The sequence below is a fragment of the Eriocheir sinensis genome, unplaced genomic scaffold (genome assembly GCF_024679095.1).
Source record: "Eriocheir sinensis breed Jianghai 21 unplaced genomic scaffold, ASM2467909v1 Scaffold99, whole genome shotgun sequence".
Lineage (NCBI taxonomy): Eukaryota > Metazoa > Arthropoda > Malacostraca > Decapoda > Varunidae > Eriocheir > Eriocheir sinensis.
The window spans coordinates 396,161-416,449 of record NW_026112374.1 but is presented as its reverse complement, the minus strand read 5'-3'; the positions used below and the strand labels follow the sequence as shown (position 1 = coordinate 416,449).

Sequence of the window (20,289 nt, the reverse complement as noted above, 5' to 3'; positions counted from 1 at the left end):
ATATATATATATATATATATATATATATATATATATATATATATATATATATATATATATATATATATATATATATATGTATATATATATATATATATATATATATATATATATATATATATATATATATATATATATATATATATATATATATATATATATATATATATATATATATATATATATAGATATATATATATATATATATATATATATATATATATATATATATATATATATATATATATATATATATACGATTATCGTTATTAGACTATGAGTCCATCCATAGTAACTATATATGTATATGCTAAGTTATATCGAAAAATAAATATTCACTTCAATCAGTGAAGAGAGAGAGAGAGAGAGAGAGAGAGAGAGAGAGAGAGAGAGAGAGAGAGAGAGAGAGAGAGAGAGAGAGAGAGAGAGAGAGAGAGAGAGAGAGAGAGATTTACATAGATTTACATAGAAAATCACACCACACAGACCCCATGGTCCAGACTAGGTGGTCTGTCCTTAAACCTAAGTGATTTTACATTAATCAGATGGCTCCAAAACGTTGCTTTTCTACTCTAGTTAATATTAAGTTCAAGGAAGTGACGGTCGAGCTTGTTTATAAAGGAGTCAATCGTGTTACACTGGACCACTGATGGTGGGAGCTTATTCCATTCTCGCACTACAACGTTGGTGAAAAAAAATTTGGTGCAGTCTGAATTTACTTGTCTACATTTGAGTTTTGTGCCATTGTTCCTCGTTCGCAAAGTGTCATCGATCATAAACAATTTTGTTCTCTCTACTTTCGTGAAACCATTAAGTATTTTAAAACATTCGATCAGTTTTCCTCGGAGGCGACGTTTCTCAAGACAGAACATGTTAAGGGTGGAAAGCCTTTCTTCGTAGGATTTGTTGCGCAAGGAAGGGATCATTTTTGTTGCTCGACGCTGAACACCTTCTAGTTTAGCAATGTCCTTTGCATGGTGGGGAGACCAAAACTGTACCGCATATTCCTAGTGTGGTCTGACTAAACTATTGTAGAGCGGAAGTATTACATCTTTATTCTTGAATAAAAAGTTTCTTTTAATGAAGCCCAACATTCTGTTCGCTTTATTTGCTGCATCGATATATTGAAGTGAGAATTTGAGGTTTGACGCGATTTTAATCACCAGGTCCTTAACGCATTGAACGCTTGTGAGTTTAACGCCGCGTATTTCGTAATCGAACTTCTTATTTTTTGTTCCAACTTGAAGGACCTGGCACTTGTCCACGTTAAAGGGCATCTCCCATTTATCCGACCAAGCTGAAATTTTGTGCAAATCCTCTTCGAGGCTTTGCCTGTCTTCGTCAGTGAGAACCGAGTTACCAATCTTTGTGTCGTCTGCAAATTTACTAATGGGATTATTGAGTCCAACATCCACATCGTTGATGTATATAATGAAGAGCACTGGGCTAAGAACCGAGCCCTGAGGGACGCCACTAGTGACCGGGGCCCACTCTGAGTTAAATCCGTCAATCACAACTCTTTGTTGTCTGTTGCTCAACCAATTCGCGATCCATTGGTTTACTTGACCGTCAATGCCTATTTGCTTTAATTTATAAAGTAATTTATGATGTGGGACTTTATCAAACGCTTTCTGGAAATCAAGATAGACTACGTCCACTGATTTGGTTACGTCATAAACTGAGAAGAGATCGTTATAAAAGGTCAGTAGGTTTGACAGGCAGGATCTTTTGTTACGGAAGCCCTGTTGTGAATCCCCAATTAATGAGTGGCTTTCGAGGTAACTCACAATTTTGTCTCTAATTATGCTCTCGAGTAGCTTACCTACAACTGAAGTTAGACTAATGGGTCGGTAGTTACCTGGTATTTTTTTGTCTCCTTTCTTAAAAATCGGTGTCACGTTAGCCTTTTTCCATTTCGAAGGGACGATGCCTTGTCGCAAGGACATATTGAATACGGTAGTGAGGGAGGAGAGTATTCCGCTCTTGGTTTCTTTAAGCAGTATAGGATATACCTTGTCGGGTCCGGGACTTTTATTTGTTTTAAGTGATTGGAGAGCTTTAAGGACTTCATCGGTTGTTATTTCAAAATTAGGCAATGCATGCTCGAGATTTACAGTAGTACTGGTGTTGGTGGTAGCGACAGGAAGACTGTTGGTATTAAACACCGAGGAAAAGTAATTGTTTAAGAGGTTTACAGTGTGTTGGCTGTCAGTCACTAGTGCACCGTCGCTGTTTGTTAAAGGTCCAATACCACTTTTAATCGCCTTTCTGTTGTTTATGTAACTGAAGAAAGATTTCGGATAATTTTTACAGTTGGCTGCAATATTTTCTTCATATCTACGCTTTGCCTGACCTACTAGTCTTTTTACTCGTCGCCTGGCATCATTATAAAGTCTAATGTTTTCGGGCGTGCTTTGTTCTTTCTTTAACCTGTAAAACAATTTTCTCTCATTGACTGATTGTTTAATTTCGCTATTAAACCACGGTGGGCTTTTATTAGTGTTAATTCGCTTCTCGCACAAGGGGACGAATGTGTTCTGCTGAGTGAGTAAGTGATTTTTAAAGCTTAGTCAGGCTTCCTCTATGTTGCCGTCATCTGATAGTTGTATTTCTCTTAGTTTTTGTCGGATTTCTACGAAGTTAGCTCTTTTGAAATTGGGCACCTTTACTTTATTTTCAGTCACTGATGATTGAGCTCTAATGTCGACGCGCACTAATTTATGATCGCAAGAACCGAGGTGTTCTCCTACAGTGACATTACTGACTAGGTTATCTTGGGTCGTTATAACACGGTCGAGTATATTGTTTTGTCGAGTTGGCTCAGAAACCATTTGGCTTTGATAGTTTTCTTCTAGAAATTCGATCATTCCATGTGACTCGTCTTCTGTACCTGACAGTGTCGCCCACTCGATATGGGGGAGGTTAAAGTCTCCTAATATCAGTGAGTCGTTGTTATTAAGTGACTGCCTTAAGACGCTGTACATTTCAAGGTCGTCCTCGAGTGATTGTCCGGGAGGTCTGTAGGTGCCAGATATATTTAAATTGACTTTTGCAATGTTTATTCGCACGCACAAATGTTCAACGTTACTGTTTCCCGGTGTTTTGTCAGTGGGTTGCAAATAGCTTTTGACATAAAGGGCGACGCCACCGCCTCTACGGTTTACACGATCTTTGTTGAGGAGTCTGTAGCCATCTATGTTGAATTAGGAACTTAAAACAATATTTGTGGTGTCGATAAATGTTTCGGTTATAGCAATAATGTCAAAATTGTCTGTTCGAGCAAGACATCACAGTTCATCAAATTTATTTCTTAGGCTACGCGCATTGAAACTAAAGATTGTTAAGTTATCTAGAGGCTTGGTAATAGAGGTGGTGGTAATTGCAGGATCACGGTTACGGGTTTGTTGCGATGCACGGGGTCTATTTACACGGGTGGGGTGGAGGGACGTGGCTGTGACTCGTTTTTTGCTCGGATGACACGTACTGCGTCGTTGAGGAGCCTTCCGAATCTGTCTGCCTCGATGGGAGACAGGTGCAATCCGTCCCTGTGGAAGAGCTCACTTGTCCATAGAAATTGTCCCATGCGTTGAAGAACTCCACGTCAAGCTCCCTACAAAGAGTCTGTAAGCGGTTGTTTAGGCTGAAGGCCTTACTGAAAAAGTCGCTCTCCGCCCAAGTCAGTGGTAGAACTCCTGAAATCAAAATGTTAGGGGATTTAGACTTATACTGCTGGATGAGCCCACGGTACTTCTCCAGGAGTTCCTCAGACCGGATCGTGGTGACGTTGTTCGTACCTGTGTGAATAACAAACAGTGAATCATTAGTAGCCTGGGGGGAGATCTCCTCAGGAGCAGCAGTTATATCGTCGATCCCAGCACAAGGATAGCAACAGTTCCGTCTTCGACGAGGAACTCTGCCGCAGAACTCAACGACCTGCTGGCGAATCATGGAGTCACCCACCAGGAAGGTGCTCTCCTGCTCGTCCTCCTCCTCCAGAATGGCAAACCTGTTGAAGCATTGAACAGGATAAATCGCTTGTCTGGCTGGTTTGGCTCCTCCATTCACGACGGTGAAGCCATCATGGGCGGTGCCACTAGCATCTTCCCGTTGTGTGGTGTTGTCCGCTGGTGTCGACGGTACCGGTGAGGGCAAGGGGGCGGTTGGAGAAGGGTTTGGCACCACAGGAACGTTAGCCTGGATTAATTCCTGCAAGGAGGCAACAGTGCCAGAAAGCTCTATTATTTTATTCTGACCTGCTTCCATCTTCTCTTCTTGCCCCTGCAGTTTTGTCTCGAGATGCTGCCTGGTAAGAGAAAGCTCTATTATTTTATACTGGCCTTCTTCCATCTTCTCTTTTTGCTCCTGCAGTCTTGTCTCGAGATGCTGCCTGGAGAGACACAGTCGACAGACAGCAGAACGCCCTGTAAAAAGATGAGCTGAGAAGCTACCGTTACAAGTACTGCACTTCTTAGGCGCCATCTTAGCTGAAATGAAAGAGATAAAACACAGAGTGAAGGGGACTAGGAAAGGGGGTGAGGTGTGTGAGAGGTAGTTTAGTAATGGAGGAAAAGTGAGAGAGAGGAGGAGCAGGAAGGGATGTGAGGTGAGTAAAGAGGGGGAAAGAGAGGCGGTGAGTGAGGTGTGTGAGATCAAGGAGGGTTGGGAAATAAGTGAGGTGAGTGAGAGGGAGTTTGGGAAAGGAGGTAAAGTGGGAGAGAGGAGGAGTAGGAAGGGATGTGAGGTGAGTGAGGTGTGTGAGATCAAGAAGGGTTAAGAAAGAGGCGAGGTAAGGTGGGTGAAGGGATGGGTAAATAGGATGTGAGGTAAGGTGAGTGAGGGGGGGAGGGCTTAGAAATATGTGGAGGTGAGGGAGGAGTAGGAAGGGCTAATCCTCTAGGGGATATGTAGTGAGGAGGAGCAAAAGGGATGTGAGGTGAGCGAGGGTGGGGGGGTTAGTAGGTGAGGTGAGGGAAAGGGGTGTAGTGAGGAGGAGCAGATTGAATCTTCAGGGAATTCAAAGGGTGAGTTGTCGACACACCCAAATCACGCGTGAAACACTCGGGAACACAACAACACACTCGGAACACACGAAACACTCAGAAACTCAAGCATAAGCACGATTAAACACCCTCAAGTCACTCGCAAAAACACCGGAAACACAACAGTACACTCAAAACACTCTGAAACCCACGTAGAGCACAGGGAAACAACCAAATCACACGCAAAAACACTGGAAACACAACACACTTGAAACACTCTGAAACCCACGCAGAACACTCGAAAACAGCCAAATCACACGCAAAAACAACGGAAACACAACAGCACACTCAAAACACTCTGAAACCCACGTAGTACGCTCGGAAGCAGCCAAATCACACGCAAGAACACCGGAAACACAACACACTTGAATCACACTGAAACCCACGTAGAAAAATCGGAAACAGCCAGATCACACGCAGACACACTCGCAGAATCCACAAGCGAACACACACTAAACATGTGTTGGGAAATCACAGGCAACTCACAAAGTCCACAAGCGAGAACACACAAACGCACGTGAAAGCAAACGCAATTCCAAGAGCCAACGAAAACACAGGGTTGACAAGATGTGAAGCGAGGCTGTGGAGCGCAGCGGGGTGAGGTCACGCCCGTCTCTCAGGAGAGGTCTTGTGTGTGTGTGAGAGAGAGAGAGAGAGAGAGAGAGAGAGAGAGAGAGAGAGAGAGAGAGAGAGAGAGAGAGAGAGAGAGAGAGAGAGAGAAAATATCCATATCACCGAGATATCCACTCAGGCCCTCAGTCTCAGCCTCACTCATGTGAGGAAGAAATGAGGGACACCATGAGCGACTTGCTAGTATTGGTACCGGTACCGAGTAGTCTGGTACCGTACCGTATAGCTGGTACCGTTAGTACCGGTACTGGTACCTGTACCTGCCCACCCCTAACTTTTTTTTTTTTTTTTACAACAAAGGAGGCAGCTCAAGGGCACACAAAAAAAGAAAACAATAATAAAAAAAAAGCCCGCTACTCGCTGCTCCTAAAAAATAAACAAAAGAGGTGGCCGAAAGCAAGGTCAAATACGAGAGGAGAGATGTCCTGATACCCTCCTCTTGAAAGAGTTCAAGTCATAGGCAGGAGGAAATACAGATGAAGGAGGATTGTTCCAGAGTTTACCAGCGTGAGGGATGAAAGAGTGAAGATGCTGGTTATCTCTTGCATAAGGGGTTTGGACAGTATAGGGATGAGCATGAGTAGAAAGTCGAGTGCAGCGGGGCCGCGGGACGGGGGGAGGCATGCAGTTAGCAAGTTCAGAAGAGCAGTCACCGTGGAAATATCGATAGAAGATAGAAAGAGAGGCAACATTGCGGCGGAATTTAAGAGGTAGAAGACTATCAGTATGAGGAGGAGAGTTGATGAAACGAAGAGCCTTAGCCTCCACTCTGTCCAGAAGAGCTGTGTGAGTGGAGCCCCCCCACACATGAGATGCATACTCCATACGAGGGCGGATAAGGCCCCTGTATATAGATAGCAACTGTGCTGGGGAGAAGAACTGGCGGAGACGGTACAGAACGCCCAGCCTCCAGGAAGCTGATTTAGTAAGAGATGAGATATGAAGTTTCCAGTTGAGATTTTGAGTTAAGGATAGACCGAGGATGTTTAATGTTGAGGAAGGTGATAGCTGGGTGTTGTCAAAGAATAGGGGATAGTTGTTTGGAAGATTGTGTCGAGTGGATTGGTGGAGAAACTGTGTTTTTGAGGCATTGAAGGACACCAGGTTCCTCTTGCCCCAATTGGAAATAATAGTAAGGTCTAAGGCTAAGCGTTCTGCAGCCTCCAGGCTTGAGTCGTTAAGTTCCTGTAGGGTGGGTCTTCTATTAAAAGAAGTTGAGTAATGCAGGGTGGAATCACCGGCGTAGGAATGGATAGGACAGTTCGTTTTGGAAAGAAGATCATCAATGAACAACAAAAAAAGAGAGGGAGATAGGACAGAACCCTGTGGGACACCACTGTTAATAGATATAGGGGAAGAACAGTGACCGTCTACCACAACAGGAATAGAACGGTCAGAAAGGAAACTGGAGATAAAGGCACAGAGAGAAGGATAGAAACCGTAGGAGGGTAGTTTGGAAAGCAAAGATTTGTGCCAGACCCTATCAAAAGCTTTTGATATGTCCAGTGCAATAGCAAAGGTTTCACCGAAACGGCTAAGAGAGGATAACCAAGAGTCAGTTAAGAAGGCTAGGAGATCACCAGTAGAACGCCCCTTGCGGAACCCATACTGGCGATCAGATAGAAGGTCAGAAGTGGAAAGGTGCTTTTGAATCTTCCGGTTAAGGATTGATTCAAAAGCTTTAGATAGACAAGAAAGTAAAGCTATAGGACGGTAGTTTGAGGGATTGGAGCGGTCACCCTTCTTAGGCACAGGCTGTATGAAGGCATACTTCCAGCAAGAAGGAAAGGTAGATGTTGACAGGCAGAGGCGAAAGAGTTTGACCAGGCAGGGTGACAGCACGTAGGCACAGTTTTTAAGGACAATAGGAGGCACTCCATCAGGTCCAAAAGCCTTCTGAGGATTGAAGCCAGAGAGGGCATAGAAAACATCATTTTGAAGAATCTTTATAACAGGCATAAGGGAGTCAGAGGGGGGTGAGTAGGAGGAATATGCCCAGAATCGTCCAGAGTGGAGTTTTTAGAAAAAACTTTGAGAGAAGAGTTCAGCCTTAGAGATAGATGAGACGGCAGTGTTGCCGTCAGGACTGAGGAGTGGAGGGAACGATGAAGAAGTGAAGTTGGAGGAGATGTTTTTGGCTAGATGCCAGAAGTCACGGAAAGAGTTAGAAAAAGCAAGGTTTTGGCATTTTCTATTAATGAAAGAGTTTTTGGTAAGTCGGAGAATAGATTTGGCACGATTTCGGGCAGCATTTTACTCACACTCCAGTAGTTGTATGGACGTGAGGTGGATTTTCATGAAGCAAAAACATACATTAGCTGTTCTTTTCTTTATTTTTAAGTTCACTTAAAAATGGTATTATCCAAATTGAATTCTCTCTCTCTCTCTCTCTCTCTCTCTCTCTCTCTCTCTCTCTCTCTCTTCCCTTTATTTTTCACTACTTGCTTCTAAGACTTTTTCACGGCATTCAGCGAGAGAACGTTACTATAACCACCGAATGTTGGTCCTTTGCTCACGAGCACTCAGGTTCCTACTTGCTTCTCCCACATCCAGCACTCACTTGTCTTTCCCATCAACACCCTTGGAGTTTCAAGTATTTCTCAAATATATATATATTTTTTTAAATACTCCATTAACGCCATCCTCGACTGGTTAGTGAGGTAAGGTGTAATGCCCAAGCCAATCTTCTTCCTCTGGGGAAGTCAGAAAATGTAGCCAAGAAAGGGAGAAATGGGCACACGGAAGCTAGGGTACACATTTCGCTTGTCTGTCGATGTGAATGCTCACGAAAGTGTGTAATTCACTGCGCATTTAAAGTACGAGATATAAATACTTGGGACCTGAAGTTACAACGAGGTTAACTGAAGCAAGGAAGGAATTAGAGGATGGACCAGGAAAGCTTGTGTAGATGTTAAGATGTACTTAAAGGCGTGGGCATCCATGTGTCTAAGGACTGCATATAAGTATTTATCGCGCGGTGTATTATTTACAACGTTTAAATGTAGACTTGCAAACAAACGAACGGCGTGTTCAGGCGTGCACAACAACACCCTGCCTGGGACACACGCTTCAGCGGAGTTGTATTCTGGAGTCAACAATGATTACTCGTTCAAAATGGAAATCCCTTGTTGCGGGGTTAGAAACACATGAATCAAGTCAGAGATGTTTAGTAATAATAACGAGCGGCCAGGCATTCTGTACATGACTGGGCAACTCTAGGTCAGGTGGGAGAACGAAAGGAACTATTGTGCAAAGAGCCAGATCCCCCGGCTGTGACCGTCACGCCGCCGCTCCTGCTCATGCCCCCCGCGGCGCCGGTGGTAGGAGTGTGAGGAGGCGTGATGATGTGGTGGATATTTTTATTGCTCGCATTCGGGGAAATTAATTATAGAATCAGGGCTAATTAATTACCCGAGTGGTTAAATATAGGCTTTTCAGTGTCACGATAAGAAATGTGTTAAAACCGACGTGTTTCGCTAACCACTATGAATGTAATCAGCAGGAGTAAGAAGCTACCAAGATTTTTTTCTTCAGATTTTATATAATAAAGAGTTCCAGAATCAGCTTGAATATTTTTTTTACCCCAAAACTTTTTTTTCATTAGCCGAGGGTCACGGAAGACATACAAGACGAGAGCAGGGTCAAGGTAGAAGCGAGATGAGGTGACTAGAGCGGGTGAATGAAGTAATTTGGGCAAGACTTTTGTAGTGGTGAGGACGAAATGGCATGATGGGACGAAGATGAGGCGAATGAATTTTGAGTAGAAACATGGAAACATGGACTAGCAGGCAGCAGAAAGCCTGTTGGCTCATTACTAGGCTGCCTGCGTTCAGTGATTTAATCAATCCGTTTGCCATAGGAGTGGCTTGCAGGGAAGGATTAAAGCACTTGTGTATCTACTCTTGGGAACGTTCAGTTTACTCCCGATGCAGCAAAGTGGCGATCAATGCGTTTCTTGAAGGAGTTGATGGTCTCTGCGCTAACCACTTCTGCAGGAAGGCTGTTCCAGTGGCGAACAACTCTATTCGAGAAATAACTCCTGCCGATGTCGGTATTGCATCGCTTTGCTTGAATTGTTTTTCCGTTGTTTCTTGTTCTCAGGTTGGTTTGTAGCGTGAAGAGATTGGAGTGATCAACGTTGCTGAGCTTGTTCAGGTACTTAAAGATTTGTATCATGTCTCCCCGCAGGCGTCTCTTTTCCAACGTGAAGAGGTTGAGTCGCTCGAGTCGCTCTTCATAGGGCTTCGTCCTCAGTGATGGTATCATCTTCGTGGCGCGGCGCTGTACTCTCGCAAGTAATTCAATGTCTTTCCTGTAATTAGGAGACCAGAATTGCACGGCGTATTCCAGGTGGGGCCTTATCAGCGAATTATACAAGGATAACATAACTCCCGGCGTTTTGTATTCGAAGTTCCTCGCTATGAACCCAAGCATTGTATTGGCTTTCATACAGGCGGACTTGCAGTGTTTTGTTTGTTTCAAGTCACTGCTGATGGTGACCCCGAGGTCTCTTTCCTCTTGCATAACATGTAGTGGTTCGCCACCCATGTGGTATGTGTGGTTGCTGTTTCTGGATCCGATATGCATTACTTTACAATACAAGGAGGAACAAGAGGAGGAGGAGGAGAAGGTGTATGATGAATCACCTACGCTCTTTACCTCTCTCTCTCTCTTCTCTTTTCCAGCACGAAGCGAATAATGGAGCAAAGTGGAGGAGGATTTAGATTGACTACTTGTGCTGGAATTACCACTTGAAAGGGGAATTAGAGGGCCTAAATGGGAAGCTGATTCTCTCTCTCTCTCTCTCTCTCTCTCTCTCTCTCTCTCTCTCTCTCTCTCTCTCTCTCTCTCTCTCTCTCTCTCTCTAATGAATCGAAAACCATAAAGTTCATCACGTTATGATTACATGTCATATGGATCGCAACTAATGCCATAATGCTAAAAAGCAAAACCGAAGCATTATTGAAGCGTATATTACTTTTTTTTGTGCTTAATGAATCTTTTAATAGTATTCCTTGTCTTTCTTTACATTACAGTCCCGCCCGGGCCGCCCATGATCCTGTGGGGCGGGCGCGGGGTGGTGGACGTGGTGGGGCCGCTCGGGGAGGGTGAGAGGGCGGAGCTCACATGCAGGGGTAAGGGCGGGCGGCCTCCCCCAACTCTATCCTGGACGAGGAGGGGCCAGCGCCTGCCCCTGCTCGGCAACAACACGTCCTCCCCAGACACAGGTAAGGCAGTGATGGTAGTGGTGGTATTATTATTATTATTATTATTAGTAGTAGTAGTAGCAGTAGTAGTAGTAGTAGTAAAACTCACGGTGTGTGTGTGTGTGTGTGTGTGTGTGTGTGTGTGTGTGTGTGTATATATATCTATATATATATATATATATATATATATATATATATATATATATATATATATATATATATATATATATATATATATATATATATATATATATGTGTGTGTGTGTGTGTGTGTGTGTGTGTGTGTGTGTGGGACGACCTGAGGATGTACTTTTCCGATTTCCCGTGGAATGATTACTGCTTCCAGGTGAGAGACCCCTCTGTGTGTGCTCTACGCATCACAGAGGTGATTGTCTCTGGAATGGAGGCATACATTCCACGTACTTTCTCTACTCCTCATGCTAAAAAGCCTTGATTTAATCACGTTTGTTCTTGTGCTATTAAAGATAGAGAAGCAGCTCACAAAAGGTTCCAGAGCCTTCGAGCTTCCACTAACTTTGATCTATACATTTCAGCCCGGAATCGTGCCAAATCTATTATCCGACTTACCAAAACTTCTTTTATAAATAGAAAATGTCAACACCTTGATTCTTATAATTCTTCCTGTGACTTTTGGCATCTAGCCAAAAATATCTCCTCCAATTTCACTTCTTCCTCTTTCCCTCCTCTCCTTAACCCTGACGGCAGCACTGCCGTCTCATATGTCTCTAAGGCTGAACTTCGCTCAAACTTTCTGTAAGAGCTCCACCTTGGACGATTCTGGGCATATTCTTCCTACTCATCCCCCCTCTGACTCCTTTATGAATGTTGTTAAGATTCTTCCTAATGATGTTTTCTATGCCCTCTTTGGCCTCAACTCTCAGAAGGTTTATGGACCTGATGGAGTGCCTCCTATTGTCATTAAAAACTGTGCTTCTGTGCAAGGGGCGTTCTACTGGCGATCTTCTTGCTCTCTTAAATGACTCTTGGTCATCCTCTCTTAGCAGTTTCGGTGAAACTTTTCACTGTTGGGCTAGACATATGGAAAGCCTTCGATAGGGTCTGGCACCAGTATTTGCTTTCTAAACTGCCCTCTTTCGGATTCTATCCCTATCTCTGTTCCTTTATCTCCAGTTTCCTTTCCGGCCGTTCTATCTCTGCGGTGGTAGACGGTCACTGCTCTTCCCCTAAACCTATCAACAGTGGCGTTCCACAGGGCTCTGTCCTATCACCTACTCTCTTCCTGTTATTCATCAATGATCTTCTTTCCATAACAAACTGTCCTGTCCACTGGAACGCCGACGACTCCACTCTGCATTATTCAATTTCTTTTAATAGAAGACTATCAAAACAGGAAGTACACAACTCCAGACTTGAGGCTGCAGAACGCTTAACCTCAGACATTGCTATCATTTCCGATTGGGGCAGAAGGAACCTTGTGTCCTTCAATGCCTCAAAAACTCAATTTCTCCACCTATAAACTCGACACAATCTTCCAAACACCTATCCCCTATTCTTCGACAACACTCAGCTGTCACCTTCTTCAACACTAAACATCCTCGGTCTATCCTTAACTCAAAATCTCAACTGGAAACTTCATATCTCCTCTCTCGCTAAATCAGCTTCCTCGAGGTTGGGCGTTCTGTATCGTTTCCGCCAGTTCTTCTTCCCCGCGCAGTTGCTATCCATATACAGGTTTCTTGTCCGCCCTCGTATGGAGTATGCATCTCACGTGTGGGAGGGCTCCACCCACACAGCTCTTCTGGATAGAGTGGAGGCTAAGGCTCTTCGTCTCATCAGCTCTCCTCCTCCTACTGATAGTCTTCTACCTCTTAAATTCCGCCGCGATGTTGCCTCTCTTTCTATCTTCTATCGATATTTCCACGCTGACTGCTCTTCTGAACTTGCTAACTGCATGCCTCCCCCCCTCCCGCGGCCCCGCTGCACACGACTTTCTACTCATGCTCATCCCTATACTGTCCAAACCCCTTATGCAAGAGTTAACCAGCATCTTCACTCTTTCATCCCTCACACTGGTAAACTCTGGAACAATCTTCCTTCATCTGTATTTCCTCCTGCCTACGACTTGAACTCTTTCAAGAGGATGGTATCAGGACACCTCTCCTCCCGAATTTGACCTTGCTTTTGGCCACCTCTTCCGATTCTTTTTGGGAGCAGCGATTAGCGGGCTTTTTTTTATTAGTTTTTTTTGTGTGCCCTTGAGCTGCCTCCTTTGTTGTAAAAGAAAAAAAAACATATTATATTGTATATATTACATATTATATATATATATATATATATATATATATATATATATATATATATATATATATATATATATATATATATATATATATATATATATATATATATATATATATATATATATATATATATATATATATATATATATATATATATATATATATATATATATATATATATATATATATATATATATATATATATATATATATATATATATATATATATATATATATATATATATATATATATATATATATATATATATATATATATATATATATATATATATATATATATATATATATATATATATATATATATATATATATATATATATATATATATATATATATATCTATATACATATATCTCTCTCTCTATGTGGAACACACACACACAAAAAAAAAAAAATACAACATATAGATGCACACACATTATGTTAAAAAATAATGAGGTTTATGTATGTCGTGATAGTGTTCATGAAATTATACTCGGCAAGGCAGCAACAACGTTCTCCATTATTCTTCGTGTCTCGTGAATGGACTTGAATGCAAATCGACGCATTGCTCTTGCGTACGTAATAATTCACGCGCGAAACGCTGCTTTGAATAGTATATTTGAAAACCACGAAAAATTATAACCGCTAAGTGACACGGCTTTTCTTTTTATTTTCGTCACTTTTTTATTCACGCAGAGTTAAAAATGAGTGGACCATTTATTTTTTTCTCCATCCACGAAACAGGATTTTTAGGTGTGTAATATTTTTAAAGATCTTTTTTTTTTTACCTTAGTGCCTGTTTTACCATGGGAATATTTTTTTTCAACTTTTCGTTCTGTGCCCGAGCCCTTCTATCCACCTCAGACCGTTTCCAGTCATCCTCACCTTGATGCACTTGCAATAAAACAAAGCTCCAAGATTAAATATTGGTGGAAGTAATACTGACGAAGTCTTTCCAATGGCTGCTGCTCGATGCACCAAAAAGCAATATGCAATTCAACCATTCCGAAACTTATTATTGCGTCAATATATTCTTGGAGTTATTTTTCTACGCTCACTTACCTCTCTATTTGCCCTCACATCAGTTCATACACCTAGTTCTCAAAAGACTTTTTCTTCCTTACCCTTTTCCTCCTCCTCTCCTTTATCCACAAAGGAGGTAAATGCAAAAGAAGGCGTTCTTAGTTTAGGAAGGGATAAAGAAAGGATTCTTATGCATGGTGGGCATTTTACCGTTGTTTTTCAAACTCCTTCTTTTGTAAAAACACCCCCTCGCAGTGCGCCTTGGTTTGTCGTATACGTCTTTTTCTTCGTGTGACTGTTTGTCTGGCTGTCTTAAAAGTTTTCATTCTCATGAGTCTTTGTATTTTATGCCTTGTGCGTCTTCCTCGTTGTGTGTTTGTGTGTGTGTGTGTGTGTGTGTGTGTGTGTGTGTGTGTGTGTGTGTGTGTGTGTGTGGGTGTGTGTGTATGTTTGTGTGTGTGGGTGTGAGTGTGTGTTTGTGTGTGGGGGGTGGGGGGTGGGGGTATTTTAAAAATCTCGTTGAAATTTGTCTATTTGAAAGATTAATTATTCTACATATGGAGTTTCCTGTGATTTTGAGTCGCTACGTCAAGAAAAACAAATGCTTTCTTACATTTTTTTTCTTTTTTTACAGCTAAGGAGACAGTTCAAGGGCGTATAGAAAAATATATAAAAAAAAGACCGCTACTTACTGCTCCTGAATAGAGGTCAAAGGAGTGTTCAAAAAGAGAGGTCAATTTCGGGAGGAGAGGTGTCCTTATACCCTCCTCTTGAAAAATTTCAAGTCGTAGGCAGGAGGAAATACAGATGAAGGAGTGAAAGCGTGAGTGATGAAAGAGTGAAGATGCTGGTTGACTCTTGCATAAGGGGTTTGAAAAGTATAAGGATGAGCATGAGTAGAAAGTCGTGTGCACCGGGGCCGCGGGAGTTTGGGGAGACATGCAGTTAGCAAGTTCAGAAGAGCAGTCAGCATGAAAATATCGATAGAAGATAAAAAGAGAGGCAACATGGCGGCGGAATTCGAGAGGTAGAAGGCTATCAGTATGCGGAGGAGAGCTGATGAGACGAAGAGCCTTAGACTCCACTCTGTCGAGGAGAGCTGTGTGAGTGGACCCCCCCCCCCCTCCCCACACACACACACACACACACACACTCACACATGTAAATGGATAGCAACTGTGCGGAGGAGAAGAACTGGTGGAGACGGTACAGAACGCACAGCCTCGAGAAAGCTGATTTAGTAAGAGATGAAATATGAAGTTTCCAGTTGAGATTTTGAGTTAAGGATAGACCGAGGATGTTTAGTGTTGAAGAAGGCGATAGCTGAGTGTTGTAAAAGAATTGGGGATAGTTGTTTGGAATATTATGTCGAGTGGATAGGTGGAGAAACTGTGTTTTTGAGGCGTTGAAGGACACCATGTGCCTCTTGCCCCAATCGGAAATAATAGTAAGGTCTGAGGGTAGGCGTTATGTTGCCTCCAGCCTTGAATCGTTAAGTTCCTGTAGGGTGGGTCTTCTATTAAAAAAAGTTTAGTAATGCAGAGTGGAGTCATCGGCGTAAGAATGGATAGGACAGTTCGTTTTGGAAAGAAGATCATCAATGAACAACAGAAAGAGAGTGGGAGATAGGACAGAACCCTGTGGGACACCACTGTTAATAGGTTTAGGGGAAGAACAGTGACCGTCTACCACAGCAGAAATAGAACGGTCAGAAAGGAAATTGGAGATAAAGGTACAGAGAGAAGGATAGAAACCGTAGGAGGGTAGTTTGGAAAGCAAAGATTTGTGCCAGACCCTATCAAAAGCTTTTGATATGTCCAGCGCAATAGCAAAGGTTTCACCGAAACGGCTATGAGAGGATGACCAAGAGTCAGTTAAGAGGGCAGGGAGATCACCAGAAGAACGCCCCTTGCGGAACCCATACTGACGATCAGAGAGAAGGTCAGAAGTGGAAAGGTGCTTTTGAATCTTCCGGTTAAGGATTGATTCAAAAGCTTTAGATAGACAAGAAAGCAAAGCTATAGGACGGTAGTTTGTGGGATTGGAACGGTCACCCTTCTTAGGCACAGGCTGTATGAAGGCATACTTCCAGCAGGAAGGAAAGTTAGATGTTGACAGGCAGAGGCGAAAGAGTTCGACCAGGCAGGTTGACAGCACGGAGGCACGGTTTTTAGGGACAATAGGAGGCACTCCATCAGGTCCATAAGCCCTCTGAGGATTGAAGCCAGAGAGGGCATAGAAAAAATCATTTTGAAGAATCTTTATAACAGGCATAAAAGAGTCAGAGGGGGGATAAGTAGGAAGAATATGCCCAGAATCGTCCGGAATGGAGTTTTTAGAAAAAGTTTGAGAGAAGAGTTCAGCCTTAGAGATAGATGAGACGGTAATGTTGCCGTCAGGACTGAGGAGTGGAGGGAAAGATGAAGAAGTGAAGTTGGAGGAGATGTTTTTGGCTAGATGCCAAAAGTCACGGGAAGAGTTAGAGAAAGCAAGGTTTTGGCATTTTCTATTGATGAAAGAGTTTTTGGTTAGTCGGAGAATAAATTTGGCACGATTCCGGGCAGAAATGTAAAGTTCATGGTTAGCATTAGTTCGAAGGCTCTGGTATCTTTTGTGAGCTGCCTCTCTATCATTGACAGCACGAGAACAAGCGTGATTAAACCAAGGCTTTTTAGCGTGAGGAGTAGAGAAAGAACGAGGAATGTATGCCTCCATTCCAGAGACAATCACCTCTGTGATACGCTGAGCACACACAGAGAGGTCTGGTTCCTGGAAGCAATAATCATTCCATGGGAAATTGGAAAAGTACATCCTCAGGTCGTCCCACCGAGCTGAAGCAAAATGCCAGAAGTATCGCCTCTTCGGCGGGTCCAGAGGGTGTACAGGAGCGATAGGACAGGATACAGAAATAAGGTTGTGATCGGAGGAGCCCAAAGGAGAGAACAGTTTGACAGAGTAAGCAGACGGGTTTGAGGTAAAGAAGAGGTCTAGAATGTTGGGCCTGTCTCCAAGACGGTCGGGAAGAGGTGTAGAGTGCTGGACATATCAAGAGAATAGCAAATATCACTAAAAACACAGTGGAGTTCTTGAAGGCTTCAACGAACAATGCACCAGAGAAACTAGAGAAACAAGCACGCAGTGTAGTTGATAAAAGAAAATGGGAATTACCGTATTTGACGGCTTATATGACGCTTTTTTCCAGAAAAAAGACCCCCAAAATTACCTTGCGTCTTATAACGTCAAGGTGCAGCTTTTGTTTACTGGCTAGTGAAGTTTTAGTAGTACAGTGGGACTTAAATTATAACGGGTGGTTGTTCACCAAATCTCTTCGCAAACGTAAACAAAGTGGCGATCGTTGCTACCTCAACAACGGCAACTTTTTTCAAAAGTAACTGTGTATAACATCGTACTTACTGCTACTTCATATAAAATAACAACAAGGAAGAAAATTATGTGACGATGCTTATCCATGCTTGTACGTAAACAAACTAGCGGACGGCTCCTTCCCGCTCAGCCAGCGTTGCCGAATTATCGTACTGGACATCGTATTTACCATTCTTAACCCTCTAACTCTCGTAATCTACACAAATAACGGTGGACAATTAAAAGAGTTAGCGTTAAGACTGTTATCCATTGATGTTTCTTTGTTTTTTCCTATAGTTATCGGTCGGAAACTACGAAAAAATGCCATGCGATGAGTACGATAGTTTGGCAACCATGCAAGGCTCAGCCCGAGGCATCAGTGTTTGCTTTGCCTTTGAAAGGTAAGAACGCCGCACTGCTTGTCTTCCACCCCACCCTCAAATATTAGTGAATTCTCGTCTCTCCCCTTTGTGCTAAGAATCATATGTATATCCACATACATCCAGTATATTATTAGCGTTCCGCCCGTCTCGTCCCCACACACACACACACACACACACACACACATACATATATACATACATACATTTTACTGGCCTGTGACGGACTCAGCTTGGCGCCAGTTTGGACAGTGGGTGTCACAGCATCCCTGGACTGAGGTCCTCACAGCAGAGGATGTAGACATCAAACGGGAAGCCTACATCAACACCATCACCCCAGCCTACCATCACGACTTCCCGCAGCAGAGCAAGCGCCTCCACCCATCAGATGCACCCTGGATTACACCCAGGACAAAAAGGCTCATACTGCAGAGAAATCAAGCTTTCTACAACAACACACTGCAGTATAAGCCACTGGGCAAAAAAATCATCAGGGAAATCCGCACAGCCAAAGCCTCCTACTACCCACAAAAAATCCATGGCCTCAAAGAAACCATCCCAAGCCAGTGGTACCAGAAAATCGGGAATTTGTGCGGATTAAAGAACAACAGACAAGCCCCTTTCCTCTGCGTCGCACACCTGACCAAGGAAGAGGCAGTGGAGACAATTAACACCCACTTCTCCAACATCTGTCAAACACTCCCTGCCCTCGACCTCACCCACCTACCAGCCTACCCACCAACCCCTGAGCCTCTACCTGAGATCCAGGTGTTTGAGGTAATGAGGTCACTGTCGAAATTAAGGGCCAAACGTTCCACCACACCACTCGACATACCAGTGAGGCTCTACAGAGACTTTGCCGCGGAGCTAGCCACGCCCCTCTGCTCCATCATCAACGCCTCCATCCAACAGAGCCACTGCCCCGCCCAATGGAAGACAGCATTTGTCACTCCCATCCCAAAGACTCCCAGCCCCCAATCACTCTCGGACCTGCGGCCCATAGTCATCACCCCATCCCAAGCCTGTTATGTGAGGAGTTCATCTTCAAATGGGCCAACACACAACTTGCCCCCCACATAGACGCTCAACAGTTCGGCAACGTTAAAAGCTCCTCTACAACACACTGCCTCGTCAGCCTCCTTGATTTCACATACAAAACCCTCGAGAAACGGAAGACCTCTGTAGCTCTTGCCTTCGTGGATTTCAAGAAGGCTTTTGACCTTGTTGATCACACCACAGTTTTCAACAAGGCCATTAACCTGGGGCCTCACCCAAGCCTGGTGGCGTGGATGGCAGACTTCCTCAGCGCGCGTCACCAGGTTGTCAGATTCCAAAGCAAGACCTCATCACCCAAGCCCCTCACCTGCGGAGTCCCCCAGGGCATAAAAATCGGCTCTTTGTCATTTTTGATACTCATAAATGACGCGATGACCAACACTCCTTCGCGCTGGAAATACGCCGATGATTCCACGGTGGGGAACACTATTGACAATGTACACCCTGACTACAGCCACCTGTACAACACACTTGACGACCTTCAGGACTGTACGAGGCTAAACAAGGCGACTGTCAACCCGAACAAGACAATCCTCATGCACATCATCATGCACTTCCACAACAGCCGTACCTCCACCTGTAGTCTCCATCAAAGGCACTCTGGTCCAAGTGGTGGAGACAACCAAGCTTCTCGGTGTCACCATTGACAACGTGGAAGGAGCATGTCAGCCGCACCATCGCTTCAGCCTCGTATCAACTCTACCTTCTGAGGCAGTTGAAGTCACTGGGGACTTCCACGCGTGAGCTGGTGGGAGTCTATAACACCTTCATCCTCCTAAGCTCACTTACACCTCCACAGCCTGGTTTCCATCCCTCAACACCACCCAGCGCCGCCAGCTCGAGAGGGTTCAGAAGCGAGCGTTTAGGCTTATCCTTGGCCCGTCTTACTCCACCTATGAGCCCTCGACGCCCTACACACTTCAAGACCGCTACCAGCACCTCCTCCAAAAGTTTGTGGTACAACTACTTAATCACCCGCGCCACCGTGACCTGCTCCCAGACACTGCGCCTCCCTCTCGCCATGCCGTCAGACACAGCAGCCTACTGATACTTATCCGTGCAAGGACGGAGAGGTACAGGAAGAGTCCCAACAACAACAACAAACAACTTCATAAGAGCAACTTATCTGCATATTTATATTAATTTAATTTATATTATACAATTCAAGTTCATATGCATTTTATGTGCACCTATATATCTATGTTAACATGTACATTTTCAGCCTCTGGCTGCACACTCTATGAATAAACCGTTTATTATTACACACACACACACACACACACACACACACACACACACACACACAC

General features: G+C 43.6%; 1 protein-coding gene across 1 annotated transcript in view; it reads left to right on the top strand.

Moving 5' to 3' along the window:
* LOC126995128 (nephrin-like) overlaps window positions 1-20,289 on the top strand; it is a 119,934-nt gene that overhangs the window by 81,568 nt on the left and 18,077 nt on the right. The window contains exon 3 of the mRNA XM_050854404.1: window positions 10,706-10,897. Within this exon, the coding sequence (XP_050710361.1) occupies window positions 10,706-10,897 (192 nt within the window). The remainder of the gene's footprint in view (window positions 1-10,705; window positions 10,898-20,289) is intronic.